The 16,939-nt window shown below is 46.2% G+C and overlaps 1 protein-coding gene across 1 annotated transcript in view; it reads right to left on the bottom strand.

The window, feature by feature from the left end:
* ANOS1 (anosmin 1) overlaps window positions 1-16,939 on the bottom strand; it is a 190,055-nt gene that overhangs the window by 24,404 nt on the left and 148,712 nt on the right. The window contains exons 7-8 of the mRNA XM_079910394.1: window positions 6,874-7,079; window positions 4,688-4,832 (exon numbers count right to left, since the gene is read on the bottom strand). Of these exons, the coding sequence (XP_079766520.1) occupies window positions 4,688-4,832; window positions 6,874-7,079 (351 nt within the window). The remainder of the gene's footprint in view (window positions 1-4,687; window positions 4,833-6,873; window positions 7,080-16,939) is intronic.

A 16,939-nucleotide genomic window follows, 5' to 3' on the forward strand; every position in this document is an offset into this window, starting at 1 on the left:
CCAAGGCTGGGTTTTCCTCTCCTTGTTCTTGGTTGTGGGCAGAAACACATATTAAATTATGGGAGTTTGCAATCCCATACCAGTCTCCAATGGGGAAGGAATGTTGTTTACTGGAAAAGCCAGGAGACTAAAAGGCAAACTTATTTTACACAGTAGAGGAAATCCCCACCACCAATAGAAAAAAAAAAAAGTGGGTCTTAGGAGAAGCAGAGGTTTAAAGGGTTTTGGTTTGAGAAGACATTTGGGGAGGAAAACATGGGAAAGCAATAAAGGATGAGATCTGTGGAGACTTGCAAAGAGAAGATGTAGGTGACAGTCTTGAGAGTGGAACTCAGGAGAGTAACCTGTGATATGGTTAATATTTTCTAAAGAATATTTTGCCAGCTGTCTACAAAATGGATATTTAAGAAAGAGTGGAGACAAATATTAATTAGGAGATTACTTTATAAGAAAGGTGACAATGGGCTGAACAAGGGCAAGACTTGGACAGATCCCACACAGAATCTGAAATTAGAGTCAAAAGGACTTTCTAATGAACTGGATTTCTGAAGAGAAAGCAAAGCGAAGCATGACGAATGACCTCTATGGATGGCTTGAACAAAAGGGGGAACGGTGGGAACTTTGGGGGCAGGAGAGCCTGGGAGAGGAAGGGGTGTGAGAGGGAAGTGAAGAGCTTGGTTTGGGGGTGTTGCATTCGAAGTACCTGTTGGCCATCCCAGGGGAGGTGCTGAGCACATACCTCTGCTTTCAGGGAGCATCAGCTGGGAGACACAGGGTGGCCTTCGCACGTGGACGGTTATGACACCCACGGAAGTCACTGACGTCTCCCAGGGAGGGAACTGACCCCCCCTCCACTCCCCACCCCCAAGCTGATTCTCTGCACAAATGATGCTCTCTTCCAACTCTGCGCTTGTGTGGGGTGACACGCTGTGTCCCACGGAGCACCCATTCTTCAGGACCCAGGAGGAGCACTGTGCTCTTGGTTCCCACCGCCATGTCTGTCCGTCTGCGCCATGCTTCCCTGCAGCTCTGTGTGCAACAGACTGGTCTCTGTGTAATCATGTTGACATGTTTCTCTCCCAAATTCAACAGTAGGCGCTTTGAAGGCAGAGATGGAAATGTGTCCAGTGCTGCAGTAATGTGTGTATGAGTGTGTCTGCACATGTATATGTACGCATGTGCGTATATACAGAACATATATACACATATAAATACATGGTACACATATACTATATAACGTACAGTCTATATAGTATATATCCTACAGTGTACGTATCTTTATACTATAATACAGGGTACAGTGGTATAAGGTAGTAATTATTCCCATCATTAGACACAGTTTGCTGAATGAATGGAGGACTGCATTAAAGAAATCAATGAATGGTGCAAATGTAAGTTGCAGCCACTATGGAAAACAGTATGGAGGTTCCTCGGAAAACTAAAACTAGAGTTGCCATGTTATCCAGCAATCCCACTCCTGGGCATATATCCAGACAGAACTATAATTCAAAAAGATACCTGCACCCCTATATTCACAGCAGCACTATTTACAATAGATAAGACATGGAAGCAACCTAAGTGTCCATCAACAGATGAATGGATAAAGAAGATGTGGTGCATATATACAGTGGAATACTACTCAGCCATAAAAAGGAATGAAATAATGCTACTTGCAGCAACATGGAGGGACCTAGAGATTATCATACTAAGTGAAGTCAGAAAGAGAAATACCAAGTGATATCCCCTGTATGCAGAATCTAAAATATGACTCACATGAACCTATCTAGGAAACAAAAACAGACTCGCAGACATAGAGAATAGACTTGCGGTGGCCAAGGGGGAGCAGAGGTGGGGGAGGGGTGGATTGGGAGTTTGGGATTAGCAGATGCAACCTATTATATATAGGATGGATAGAAAACAAGGTCCTACCCTATAGTACAGGGAACTATATTCAATATCCTGTGATAAACCATAATGGGAAAGGACATGAAAAAATAGATATGTATGACTGAGTCACTCTGCTGTGCACCAGAAATGAAACACAATATTGTAAACCAACTATACTTCAGTAGAATTAAAAAAGAAAGAAAAGAAAAGAAAAAGAAATTGAGAGGCATCTCCCCCCAACCCTCCCACCTCCCACCACCATTGAATTATAATCTCTGGGCATGGTGCCCTACCACTAGCATTTTTACAGACAACTCTCTAGTTGACCATAATGTGCAGCCAGGCTAAAGAAAAAATGACTTCGAGCAACTAAGCTATTGAGACCCTACACGTGTGGTATACATTGTCCAACGAACAAGGATTTTCTGGCCCTGTTTCGTCACACCTATGACACTAGTATTGACTTACGCCTCATTCTTCCTCTCAGCTGGAAGCTGTCTGTAACGCATGACATCTTGCCTTTAACATGCCACGTGCTCCATAAGTGCTGTCACAGATATTACTAAATCTGACTCTAAAATTACTCTTGAAACTGATTCATAATCATATAACGGACATATTGGGCCTATTTACAAAGTGTAAGATTGGACCTCCCTAAGAACAGTCAGGCTGAAATTAGGCACACAAATTAATGCTGTTAAAACTGAATTGTGTAACACTGGTTTTAACCAACAAGGACCTACTGTATAGTGCAGGGAACTCTGCTCAGAAGTCTGTAATAACCTAAATGGGAAAAGAATTTGAAAAAGAATAGATACGGGTATATATATATATATATATATATAACTAAATCACTTTGCTGTACACCTGAAACTAACACAACATTGTTAATCAACTATACTCCAATATAAAATAAAAAATTTAAAGATCAAAAAAAGGGCTTCCCTGGTGGCGCAGTGGTTGAGAGTCCACCTCCCAATGCAGGGGACACGGGTTCGTGCCCCGGTCCAGGAAGATCCCACATGCCACGGAGCGGCTGGGCCCATGAGCCATGGCCGCTGAGCCTGCACGTCCGGAGCCTGTGCTCTGCAACGGGAGAGGCCACGACAGTGAGAGGCCCGCGTACCGCAAAAAAAAAAAAAAAAAAGATCCAAAAAAGATACATGCGCCCCTATGTTCATAGCAGCACAGTCACAGCACAGCACAGCCAAGACATGGAAACAACCTAAATGCCCATCGACGGAGGAATGGATAAAAAGAAGACGTGGTACATATGTACAATGGAATGCTACTCAGCCATCAAAAAGAATGAAATCATGCCATTTGCAGCAACATGGATGGACCTAGAGAGGATCATACTAAGCGAAGTCAGTCAGAAAGAGAAAGACAAATATCTTATGATATCACTTACATGTGGAACCTAAAATATGACACAGATGAACCTATCTATGAAACAGAAACAGACTCACGGACATAGAGAACACAGTTGTGGTTGCCAAGGGGGAGGGCATTGGGGGAGGGATGGAGTGGGAGTCTGGGGTTAGTAGATGCAAACTATTACATAGAGAATGGATAAACAACAAGGTCCTCCTGCAGAGCACAGGGCACTATATTCAATCTCCTGGGATAAACCATAATGGAAAAGAATATATATATATATATATATATATGTGTGTGTGTGTGTGTATATGTGTGTGTGCATAACTGAGTCACTTTGCTGTACAGCAGAAATTAACACTAAATCAACTCTGTTTCAATAAAAAATATTGATAAAAAAATCAATGAAGTTACTAAACACATAGAAATGTTTCCATGAGAATTTTTATGTAAAAGTTGTACTGTATGCAAACTTATACATAGAAACAGTAGACTTTTCAAATCCATTTCATCTCCAAGAGGACTACTTCTCAAATAGGTAGGAAGCTCTGTTTCTAGAACTATTTTGAAAGCATCATTTCAAATGGACCTGCTCGTTTGGATCCTATTGTTTCCCAGGTGGTAGAAGATAATTATGGGCAATCCCTGCGTCTGACAGTGCAGAGCCAGCCTTGCCTTTCCTAAATTCAACAAGCTTGTCACACCTTCCGTGTCTGACCAGGCCCCGTCCCGGGATGAAAGGCAGATCCCACGGGACCCTGCGAGCCTGGGGAAGCAGGACCCGCGGAGACCCCTGGCGGCCTCTCTTGGGCTCGCCTTCTATCTGCCCGTCCCCAGATCCCTGGCCAGGAGCTTCCCCACAGCTCTTCTCACCAGTCCCCACCTCTGAGCAAAGCCGGAAACTCCACGTAAGGCATTTTCCAGCTCAGAGGTGAGTGTCTCATAAGACTCTCCCCTTGCTTTGCTCAGTTCATGGCAAACGGACTAGTTTAGAACCACTGGCAACAAGGAAGCGGGTATGGGAATGATTTAGTCACTGCCCCCAGTGGAGAAGTAGGTAGCCTTTTGCAGTAATTGTGACCACTGTGTAAAACCAGGAGAAAAGAAAAAAGGGCATGTCGCATTTTTAGGAGAGAAGCAACAGTTTCTAACAGTTAACTGTGCGGACCCTCCTTAAAAACAAGTACGCATACGCACAAGGACCCCAAATCATGGAAGTATAAACATTTGTTCGAGTGAGACACCCTTTCTTCTTAAACTTCCATTATAACGCCAAAATACTGCACCTAAAACTTAGGATAAAAATCCTAAGAAAAACTCAAAGGTAAAATTTGTACACATCCTAGTTCAAAGGACGTATTTACGTGTAAGAAGACTCTCATGTAAAGACTGCAAATAGGAAAAAGGAACTCGAAGCACTTACTGCTGTGGACGGCGCGTGCGGACGTGAACTGGAGGGAGACCTTGGCGCTCTTGAGGCGCGTCTGGCCCCAGTAGGTGACAGCCTGCAGCTCTACTGTGTAGTCGCAGTCGGGCTGCAGTGGCTCCAGGGTCACAGAATTCTGAGACTGCAGGTGGAGGGAACACACACAGATTCTGTTACAAGCCGCCCTGCCTCTGAGCTTCCCTGCACAGCTGCTGTGTCCTTGTGAAGCACGCCAGCTCCTCTCTGATGTCTGCCCGGACTATCTGAGATCACAGATCCTTCTACATCTTTAGCATATGAAAATCCGCTTTTACCATGGATCAAAATCAATGTCATACAAAAAGCACAAACACGTTGTTTTTGAAATTGTATTCCTAATCCCATTATTGGATGCTTTCCGGTAGCAGGAAAATGAATAATTCTGTCCCCTCACTCCTTACTAGATACCACCTTACAGAGAGAAGAAAGCTATAAAGATGAAGAATTCGCATTCCCTGTATTTCTCTGATTTTATCCTAAATCTTCTATGAGTAAATTTCCACCAAAAGTTGTAAGGAAAAATCAACCTGACAAAATGCTTAAAGCACTTTTTTATGGCTTGCAGGTATAATAATAAAGCCCCTACAAGTGCTCGGAATTAAGAGAAATAAGGTTGTTGTCTTAGAATTCAAACATTCATCAAAATATAGTACATGTGATATCACATGGCCCTAAATGGTTTAATTGGTGGTATTAGCATCTATGAAGGGAAAAATGTGTCCCTCACTAATGCGACACCAGACATCAGGCAGTCAGTAAGTAGCACGTGCCTTCCCACAAAGAGTAGGCCAGTGGCATGCGTGCATCGTGCTACAGGAAGGTATCGTCATCGGAAATTGTCAAATACGGAATCACATAAGCCCGTCCCTTGTTTAAATACCTTGATGACCTGTCGGAATTCTCCGCGCCATTTTGGGTCACGTGAGATCTCTTTTCAGGGAGAGAACGTGATTTCCATGGGCGTTTCAGAACCGTGAGCACAACGCTCCCTGTAAATTAGTAGTTTGGCACCTTTACATGATTCAGGCTTCTGAGGGATCAGTTATCAGAACGCGGCCACCTTCCAGCAGGGCGGCTCTGGACGGCTGAAAGGACTGCGCTTCCAGAAGTGGGGGCCGAGAGGCAGGCTCTGGGCCACGGTCCCTGTTCCCAGGTGAGGCTGGGCCGCCTCTCAGCCACACCCACCGTGGTACTAACCGTGCCTCTTCGTGCCCTTTCTGCCTTTTACCTACAGTATGTCTATGAACTACCAATTCCCAATTCTTTTTAGTTAGGGTTTCTTGTTATGTTCTGTGTCACTCTTCCTAAACTATTATCTTCAAACAAGGAAAATAGAATTCACTTTTGAAAGAGCATTTCCTTGAAAATCCCCACTCCTCTTAGTTTTCACGGATATCAGGATGGACTCTTAGGAAATGAAAAGACATTGATCCCCAAGAAGAAAATTTCACAATTTCTCGTGTTTTTCAACATGTTTCCAGTTCCTGATCGTAATTCTCAGTTGGTCAAATTTTAATACTGAGAACTTTAATGAGTCCCATGACCTACAGCTTGCCTCTCGTGGATCCAGAAAAACACGTCACTCGTAAGATAGTGACCTATGATTAAGGCTACTCTAGGCCTGTTAACAATTATAATTAAATTCACAGTTCTTTTTTTTTTTTTTTTTTGCGGTGTGCGGGCTTTTCACTGTTGTGGCCTCTCCCGTTGCGGAGCACAGGCTCCGGACGCGCAGGCTCAGCGGCCACGGCTCACGGGCCCAGCCACTCCACGGCATGTGGGATCTTCCCGGACCGGGGCACGAACCCGCGTCCCCTGCATCGGCAGGCGGACTCTCAACCACCGCGCCACCAGGGAAGCCCACGATGGAGACATTTTTGTTCCTCTGATTTCTGGTGTGGTACCAGCCATTTGGATCTGAGTAAGTCAACAGACTGAACTTAACTGTTGTCACCTAAAGTGTGCACGGCTGAACGGCTGGCCTGGTCCTCTGTTTTCTGAACTTCCTCGTTCAAAGGGGAGGGATGGGAACCTGTCCCTCATCCGTCCCTCTTGTGGCTCAGCAGAAGCCACTCTCAGACCAGGTGCCTGAGTTCAAACACCACTGCGAGGAGATGGGCCTCTTCCCCCTGGTTCTCACTCACCCCACCCGTGGTCTTTCTCCTCTTCTTCTTCGTTGGCACAAGTGACTTGCCGCTGACCGTCCAGCTCCAGAAGACTTTGTAGTGATGCACTGGGATGTCTGGTTCCTCGGGGAGATCCCAAACGATCGTCACAGTCACGCTTCCGTCACTGTTGATGGTGGAGTTTGCAAGCCGGAGGTTGGCTGGGGCCGGTGGTGCAGATGGATCTGAAATCCCAGGAGAAAGACACAAGGGCCCAGGATGACCACAAAAGCATCGCCTCTGTACATGTAATGACTACAGGGTCGATGCAGGAAGACTGCCCTTGATGTGGAGAATAGCTGAAGATAAGCACTAAGGAAGATCCCCTTCTTAAGCCTCAAACTGAAAAACAACCTATAGAACAGTAAGAGCAATGTGTTTGGGCCATATTTGTAATCTAGGCATTTCCATACCGCTACAACACAGCCAAATTTTCACTGTACCGAAATGGATAACGTTCTGTAAAACATGGTCAAATTCCATGTAGGTTGGCTGGCATTAAATAGGTCAGCAAGGTTGAAATGCCTTTGAAAATTCTGAAAAGAAAAGGCAGAAATCTAGGACCAGCTCATTCGAATAACTGTTTTCACCCGAGCGGTCCTGGAGCTTTAGATCCTTCAATCAAAAGTTAAGGGTGACGTGAAAACATCAGCAAAAACAAACCATTCGTTTTTTCGCCACATTACAAAGTGGATGACAGACGGGTAACATTTTTATAATTTCACCATTTCTAGTTTGTCGCATAAGCCAAAACCGTCTCAGCTGTCAGGAGAGAGATTAGGTTCTGGAATGATTGCTCTACAAACCTCCATTTGAAATCTATATACGAAGATGACTAAGTACGTGTAAAGCTGAGGGTCTTTCCTTCATTTTTTCGCCACAAATTGAGCCAGCCGCTCACCACAAATGATTTACAGATGGTTTTGTTTTAAGACGCCTGCCCGGAAAAATGCTGTCAATAATTCTAATTCTAATACCATCTGCATCAGAGGGGCAAAGAAGCTCTATCTAACTCCATATAAACAAAGACGACTGGCGGAAAATAGCCATGGTTTTACCCTTGGAATGGTTTGTGTTTCGGGGATGATGGAAGCATGAATTATTTTTTAAAAATCTGTTGCTTTTCTGTAAGGTAAGTTTTGGAGGTGTGGTGGGCTGTGTCATTTTTAAAAGCTCTGTAGTTGCTTTCCTAGGCTACTGGCTCATCCAATGCACATTACCTGACATGCCTGACCAAGGTGGTTCTCAAACGGTCACCGTGAGGAACCCTCTGGGAGCGCCCAAGACTTATACTGAGGTATGCTGATTCAGCGAGTGCAGGTGTGGCCCATGGATATATCCACCTTGAATATATGTTCACGTTTTATGTAAAATACACACTTGTATGTAACGCACACACGCGACTCTGAAGTAGATCAGAAGCTGGACAGTCCTGCACCTGGTGGCGGCCAGGTAAAGGTGTAAACAGCCCCTGGCTCCCGCGAGGAGGGAAGTGCTGGGTCCTGTTATTACGGGCTCGGGAAGCACGGCCCTCCTCGCTCTGCTGGTTCTGCGGAGCCCCTGGGAGCCCCACTCTGGTCATCCCCACAGGGGCGCGACACGCCTCACTGCTTTCACCCTGCATCGTGGTCTCCGCCTGCCTCCGCTCCCCACTGGCTGTCCCTCTGGTCCCTTGACCCTCCTCAGCCTCCCCCCTCCTGGCCTCCCCATCCCACCGCCGCTAAGCGGGGGAGCATCTGGCCTCTGAACTCGGGGGCCTCTTGGCATCTATACCCAATCTCTAGAGATCTCACCAGTCACAGCTTTAAAACCCCTGAACTTCAAGTACTCAAGGGTCTTTGCATCAGCTACACCTGGAGGTCTCAGAGGCAGCGTGAAAGGAATGTGCCCAAGACCGAAGTCCCCGCCCCTCCCAGCCCCTGCTGCCCCCCACAGACGCCCCATCTCAGGAAACACAAATTCCTCCTTCCCGCTGCTCCTGCGCCAAACCTCGAGGTCGTACACCTCTTCTGCTTTCATTCCTTGGGCTAGCAGTGCCTTCAGAAATCTATCTGGAATCTTACTGTTTCCACCAGCATAACACCGTGTGCCAAGCCTTTGTCTTTGCTCCCTGATGACGGCGAAGGCCTCCGAGCCTTTCCCAGTGCGGCAGCTGGTGGTTTTTACGACACAAGCTGAGGCTCTTCAGCTTGGAAGCTCTCGATGGCCTCCGGTCTCACTTAGAGTCAACGTGCTGGCAGCCTCCCCAAAGTCCTGTGCATTCTCACCACACATAAGCTCCCAAACCTCCTTTCCTGTCCCCACCTGAGCCTGCTGCTCTGACCACACTGGTTCCCATCTGATTACGTGGAGATGAAAACCAAGAGCTACTGAAGCTTTTCCACCGGTTTAGCCTAAATGCCTCCCTCCCTCCCTCCCTGCCCCCGCCACCGAGAGTCTGTACCTACTGTAGGTTGACCAGATGTCACCCTACTCAAAACAGTTACATGTGCTTTCCTCCGCGCACCAGCAGAATTTCACCGTGATTTTCTCCTACTTTGGTATTCTCCAAGGCCCTTAAGATCAACCTCTGCAGCATGAGTCAGTCCTTAACCTACGACAGGTTACTGCAGACCTTTCTTACAGAAAGCTGGCTGGCAAGCTCAGCATGACTTCAGAGCAAGAGAAAAATGACAACGTGTAAAGGTGATTACAGCCATTCACGTTTTCAGTGATGCACCTGGATGTCTATATGCTGGAAATAAGTAGTTATGTGAATCTTCCAGAGAGTCTAGGTTCACAGGACAAGCTCAAAGTCACCTCCTTTTCTAAAGAAATTCCAGGTTTAAGGAAGGCAACTGGTATTCAGTATTTCATCATTTCCCTAATCTACTTCATTCATGATATCATTTCTTACTGCCTTGGAAAAATTCCTCATACCTTAGATGTGATCATAATTCAGAAAAACATCATCTAGTTTATGAAACATGATAAAATATGAAACAATGTAATTTATGACAATGGCATTAGGAAGTAGTACTTTCAAATAAATGAATTAGTAATATTTGCTTCACATTTTCTTAAAAGTAAGGCCCATTTGAGTACTCACAATACCCAGGTGGCGTACTTCCATTACCAACGTGAGACACCCCCAATCTCTTTCTCCCCCCAAATAACTACTTTTTAAAATTTTAAAGCCAAAGGGGAATAGCAGAGGTTATTGCCCCAATTATCCTCTGTAAACGAGCTACTCATTTATCTGTCTAGTCACTGAAGACTTCAGATGAGAGAGTCTGTCCTGTTTGTCTAATCTGAAGGATTTCATTCAGTCCCAACAAATTCCCAGATTGCTGTCATTCACTGCCTTGTGAAATGGTTCCCTGCAGTGTGAAATCAAGTATATTCACTTTGTTGAAATATACAGAATCTTTTCTTTCAGTTTACATAATGTTTTAATTCTGTTAAAACATTGAAATGCAGTTGGAAGCTTGTGGTAAAAATTATATGCATATAGAAACTCCACATTATGATAAAGCTCTAAGGGATTTTATAATTTATTTATGAACTTTAAAAAAAAAAAAAACTGGTAAGGATCTTAAGGGTTGGATAGGTAGAGTGACCTGCCCGAGGTCATTCACATAACTGGTGGCAGAGCCAGGTGTGAGAATGACAATGAGGGGAGAAAGGGGGGGTTTCAGGCCACATCTCTACATCTGTTATCAACATCAACATCATCATCATCATCACGATGGGCCACTGTCTCTACAGAAAGTCAACATGTGAAGCCCTTTGCTGGGGAAAGTGCCCATTACAGTCTGGCACAGGGACTGAAAGCCTTTTTCTGTAAAGGGGCAGACAGTGAATATCAAGGCTTTGCAGACCAGACAGTCTCTGTTGCAACTAATCCACTCTGCTGTCGTAGCTTGAAAGGAGCTGCAGATAATATGGAAACAAATGAGCACGGCTCTGTGCTAGTGAAACGCTATCTGTAGAAACAGGCGGCAGGCCAAATATGGACCACAGGCCATGGACTGTCAACCCCGGAGCTAGAGTCTTTCCAAAGCAATGACACCATTTAGTCTCTTGGAACTGGACATAAGCACAGCTTATTTCCAATTTTATATGCATATGGTTGTGCTTTGTTTTTTTAATGTTGGCCTTTTGTTCCCATTTTGCAGATGAGGAAACTGAGGATCAGAGAGTTTAATTCACTAGTTCAAGAGTGTAGGGGGAGAAGGTCAGAGGCACATCACAAGACCAGAGCTCCCCTGACCCCTCCCTCTGAAGCTTAAGTGAGAGCATTTCTCTCCCATCTCGCTTCTCTTTCTGCTTCATCCACTCCCTCTTTGCAACCTTCCCAATTATCTGCAGAAACACAACTCACAAAGCAGGCAGCAAGTACACTTTCAAAGATAAATGTAATAGGAAGCCCGTATTAGCTCCTTTTACAGTTTGCATGATTTCCAGGGCAAAGGTATCTTCGATGTTTAGCAGGAATAACCAACTTCAGCCTTGGAGAAAAAATAGTTCCTTTTATTAACGATCCTATGTAGTGCTTTTGGCAAAGGAAGATGGAAGCTTTGGGTTTCAGCGGATAGATTTACGGTTGCATCTCTGACCCTTCTGTGACAAAGTAACACGCACGGTAGAACAGCTTTACGCCCTACGATGGGTAAAGCGCCAAATGAAATCACTTGTCACCCCTGCAGAAAGGCAGGCTATTATCACACTGATGTGAACTCTCATGGGAAAGGAGCCCTTCCTGCCATCCCAGGAGAAAGCCCATCACTTATTGTGAGGCAGACGCGCCTCCACGTGTCCAGACGATCCTGTTGGTTAAACACGGAGACCCAGCCGCGCGTTAGTGCAACAGCAGAGTGGGGTGCAAACGGCAGTAAAGAGAGAGACCTTTAGGTGGTCGTACTCAGTGAAGGAAGTCAGACAGAGGAAGGCAAGCATCATACGATACCACTTGCACGTGGAATCGAAAATGTGGCACAAATGAGTCCATCGACAAAACAGAGACAGACTCACAGACAGAAAACAAACTTACGGGTACCAAAGGGGAAAGGCGGGGAGGGGTCAATCAGGAGTTTGGGACTAGCAGGTACACATACTATATATAAAATAAACAGCAGGACCTACTGTGCAGCACGGGGAGCTAAACTCAGTATCTTGTAATGACCTACAAGAGACAATAATCTGAAAACATATATACTTATACCTGAATCACTTTGCTGTACCCCTGAAACTAACACAATATTGTAAATCAACTCTACTTCCGTAAAAAAAGAGAGACCTTTATAAATACACAATCATGAAGAAATGTATATATACATAGACACAGAGAGAGGAACGAGCTATGCTTTAAGAGCATGAATGTTAATTTTATTACTTATTTGAGTTCCTCAAACGATGTCCAGGGAACAGACTTCCCATTTGAAATGCATCAGAGCACTGCCTCTTAGGTGTGGGGCGGTGATCAAGGGCAGTTAGAGTTTTAAAGCAATGATATAACCAGTCACACGTTCTCCAGCTAATTCGTAGGTTAGTTCTGATATTTAAACTGGTTTTTCTTTCCAGACACAGTGGCTGGAATAATTTTACTTCCCTCATTAACAAAAAAAAAGAAAAAGAAAAGAAAGACAGAAAGACAGGAAAGAAAGGAAGGAAGAAAGAAAGAGAAGAGAAGGGAAGGGAAGGGAAGGAGGAAGGGAAGGGAAAGGAAGGGAAAGGAAGGGAAGGGGGGGAAGGGAGGGGAGGGGAGGGGAGGGGAGGGGAGGGGGAGGGGAGGGGAGGGGAGGGGGAGGGGAGGGGAGGGGAGGGGAGGGAAAGGGGAGGGGAGGGGAGGGGAGGGAAAGGGAAAGGGGAAGGGAAGAGGAGGGAAGGGAAGGGAAGAGAAGGAGAAGAAAGAAATCCCCCTGCAGTATCTAGACACACAACTTAGGGGAGCTGCAGAAGCTGCACGGCAGGCAAATTTCCAGCTATTACATAGTTTCAGGACATGTGCTCAGCACAGTGTCGTCCAGTGGAAATGGCACACAGAGCAGCTGCATAGAAAGTCATGGGTCCCCGTGGAGCGACAGGGAACTTTATGACCACAGTGGAGTCTGTTCCCGCTTTCCTAACACTCCGTAATGTATGCGTGGAATAACATCCCGTGTGATGCTCGTGTGCTGTGAAAACAACGTCTGCTTTTCTTCTGCTTTTTAATGTATCCTGTACACATGGGGAAATAAGGGGGGAAAGATGGATGGAAAACTCTGAACTTGGAAGGAAGTGAATATAATAACTGTATTATGTACATTAGAAGACGTATTAGGTTAATGACAACGGAAGGTGGATTTTTTAATTTGTCTTTATAAGATCTCCTAAAAGCACATTAATTCAGTGTTAAATGGATACGGACTAACCTCAAACATCCAGACCAATGTCTGCGTGCTTTTGGCAACAAGCAAGAAAATGAAGCTGGGCTTTGCTTAACATAATGCACAAAACCGTCCGTCTTCCTGCTTCCACTGCTGATGTCGACACACAGAAGTCTCTGTAGCCCTTTATTTCCCCAATCCAGTCAACTTGTAAGCAGTCACTTGCAACAGGAAGTGATACTAGTAACGTATATTTCCAATACCAAGCATGCAGTGTGTGCACATTTTTTGCCCTGTCCATAAATATCAACATGATCGAGAGAATGTTCAAGACCAGCGTATTCCAAAGTATGTTATCTGCTGGCAAGAGCGTCACTCTAAATTGATGCCCGCCACCTTGGGGCGCTCTGTGGGTCAGCAGTCAGGGGCTGCTTCGTCAAAGAAGCGGACGACAGTGTGAAACGGATCTGATGTTGGGAAGGGCGATGGCAGATTCGGGAGGGAAGAAAGCAAGCCTGGAAAGGCCTGTCTGTCTCCACTTACTAGTACGTCTGTCCCACATTCGGGAACACGGGGGCTCCTTTCATGATCTCGCCAAATTGCGTCCATCAAACTATTCATATCTTTGTTTTAAACCATAATTCAAAACACATTAGACACGTCTGTAACGGGAATCTTGTAGATATTGAGTAAACCAAGAGGTAGACAGCAGACGCTCTCGGGGTGCCACCCCTGTCCCCTGTCCTGTGCTATTTCAGGGCACGTCCGCTCAGCTTGTAAACGACCACACCTCTGTCTGCACCCAGAGCAGGCTCTGTGCGTGTGCAGGACACAGAGGCCCAGAAGCAGCCCGCCTGCAACGCCCCAGTTCCCCAGAGGGCGAAGGGCTGCCCACAGTGGCAACTAGCGTGAGAACGCGCCTTTGTGTTCCGCCCTCCCTTCCCAGTCACCTTCCCCTCTCACCCCCGCCCCTGCCCACCCGGTGTCCTGGATCCTTGCCTCTGTAAACTGCTTCCATGTGGAGCCTTAACTTGCATGGGCGTCTGGGGATCACGTCCCTGGCAGGTCACCTCCCGCATCAGGAGTCCCACGTGCAAACGCCCCTGTGATTCCACACATATCTACACCTGTCTCCCATTGCTTCCTAGGGTTCACTCCCCACGCCACGGGATGGAAAAGTTTCCAAGACCCTAGGGTCTGGCAGGCTTGGTGCCCAGAAAAGCGAGCGCTTCATCCTAGGAGTAGCCTAGGAAGGCAATTCACCATGTGGAAGGGTTACCATTTCCATTTTCTCCATTAAGAGACAAAAAGTAGAAAGGGACATTATACATTAGTCTATTAAATTATCTGTAATTTTAGTTTTTAAGGTTGTAGCCAACTTTCCTTCTCAAGTACCAGGGAGAAAGACAGTATAGAGCATTTAAATAAGTAAATACAGAAAAATCACCTCAACCTTGGGGAGGGGCGTTGGCAGGGGTTAGCAATAAAAATATCCAGAAACGGTATTCACCTGGAAAGAAAAAGCCTGAAACTGACTTACCAATCTATGAACAACTCAGAATTTTCTTATAGAAAATAGGTATTCTAAGGGGTTAGGATTAAGTTATAGGGAGATATAAGAGTTAAAGGGAGGGCTTCCCTGGTGGCGCAGTGGCTGAGAGTCCGCCTGCCGATGCAGGGGACACGGGTTCATGACCCGGTCCGGGAAGGTCCCACATGCCGCGGAGCGGCTGGGCCCGTGAGCCATGGCCGCCGAGCCTGCGCGTCCGGAGCCTGTGCTCCGCAACGGGAGAGGCCACAGTGGTGAGAGGCCCGCGTACCACCAAAAAAATAAAAAAAAAAAAAAGAGTTACAGGGAAATTAACTGAGTAACCAATCTATTCGGGCAAACCACAGACTAGTAATTTTGTATTTGAAAGTAACCCTAAAGAAGAGAAAGACAGGAATTTTGGCTTTTCTGTGAGAATCAGGATGAATACCAGGCAGCAGGCCTAACTAAACTAAATGACGCCCACTTTACCAAGTTTTTTTATCGTCCTATTTAATTTTGCTTTTATTTTCAGAGGTGTTCGTGGAAGATGGAAAAGATCCTTGCCCCTTCCCTTGAGCCAGCCTTAAATGATCAAGTCTGGTCCCATATGCAAGTTCACATGCACTAGAAAATGGCCTACCCTTTGCACAGACAACTATTTTGGAAGCACTATTTCTTTCTTAAAGTAATTTTAAACCACTAGAAGACGTACAACTGGTACAGTGCCAGTTGGTTCTGGAGCAGGGCGGGCATAAGTGGGCTTTTAATTAAATGAAAATGCACCGCTTTTGGAAGCGCTGCAGTGACCGTTAAAATGTGGTGCTATTTGCTTTTACAAACCACACCGCACATGCATCCTTCCATACGTCTCAAGGCAAGGCGCATTCCGGACTTCAGTCCTTGTGCTCTGCAAACCAAACGCGTGTGTGCGCTGGTCATCACAGATCCTCTGGTGGTCTCCGGGAAGCTGCATCACAGAACGGGGCTGGGGGCGAGGGGATGACAGACCTGCCTGACGGCTGAAGACATTGCCAGAACGGTCCACCTCGTCTCTCCCCATCTTACTCCACTGCATTTACAAATATACAAAAGTGCTTGCTGGGGGAAGAAAATGTAACAGTCTTACTGAACTAGAATTTATATACCATACAGTTCACTCAAGCGTGCAAGCAGTGATTTCTAGTGTTTCCTACGGGTGTGACCACCACCACTACCCATTTTAGAAGGATTCCTCTACCCCGTTAAGATCCTCCGTGCCCTGTCGGGAAAATTTTAAGGTAGAAACAAAGTTATTTTTGTGTCTTCAGCTGCTCCTTTGATTACTCGTGTTTCCATCACGTCCAGGGTCCTTCACCGGGGTACGTCCACCCCTCAGAAAAGCCCCGTGTGCAGGAAAGGCCCTAAAACACAGCAGTCGTACTGGCTGGGCAACGATTACTCTTCTGGAAATAGGTGACTCCCCAAAGGAAGAAAAGAGTCTTCCCCTGAAACACCCTCTTCTCTCAGTCATCTCTGTTTTAGTCACACCAATCGCCCAGCAGTTCCTGACCAGAGACCCTGGAGTCATTTCCTACAGGCCACGGGTAAGTCCCCAAAGCCTGTCAGAGTCACCTTTCCACATGAGCTCCCCGGACAGCTGACTTCTGCCTCCGTCCACGTTACTGTCGCCTTTCATTACTGCTGCTGCGTCACTGGTTTGCTGTGCTTTTTAGATCCACGTATAAACGGCAACGTAGAGCGCTCGTCTTCCTCTGTCGGGCTCTCCTCACTCAGCGCAGGGCCCTCTGAGCGGGAACACTGCACTGGCGCTCCGTGCCGTGACCCTGGACACCCAGCGCGCCCAGCCCCTCCTTCCTTCCAGTCTGCTCCCTTCTCTGCTCCACCCTCAGGCTCCACCCCCTGGAACCGGAAGGCTCTTCCTTCGGACGGTGCAAGGCCAGCCCTTCACTCCTTTATACAGCATCTCTTCTGTGGCCGCCCTCCCTGAAATAGGAGAAAACAAAAGCACCCCCTTCCCCACAGCTCCCGTGTCTGTTCTTCATTTTTCGCACTGTCAGTTATCACTCTCTACCCTAGTATATGAGAGTGTTTTACGTATTAATCTTGTTTGCTGTTTCCTCTCACCCCCAATGAGAGTGAATCCGTGTGTGTGTGTGTGTTTTCCACA

Source organism: Stenella coeruleoalba (assembly GCF_951394435.1).
Source record: "Stenella coeruleoalba genome assembly, chromosome: X".
Classification (NCBI taxonomy): Eukaryota; Metazoa; Chordata; class Mammalia; order Artiodactyla; family Delphinidae; genus Stenella; species Stenella coeruleoalba.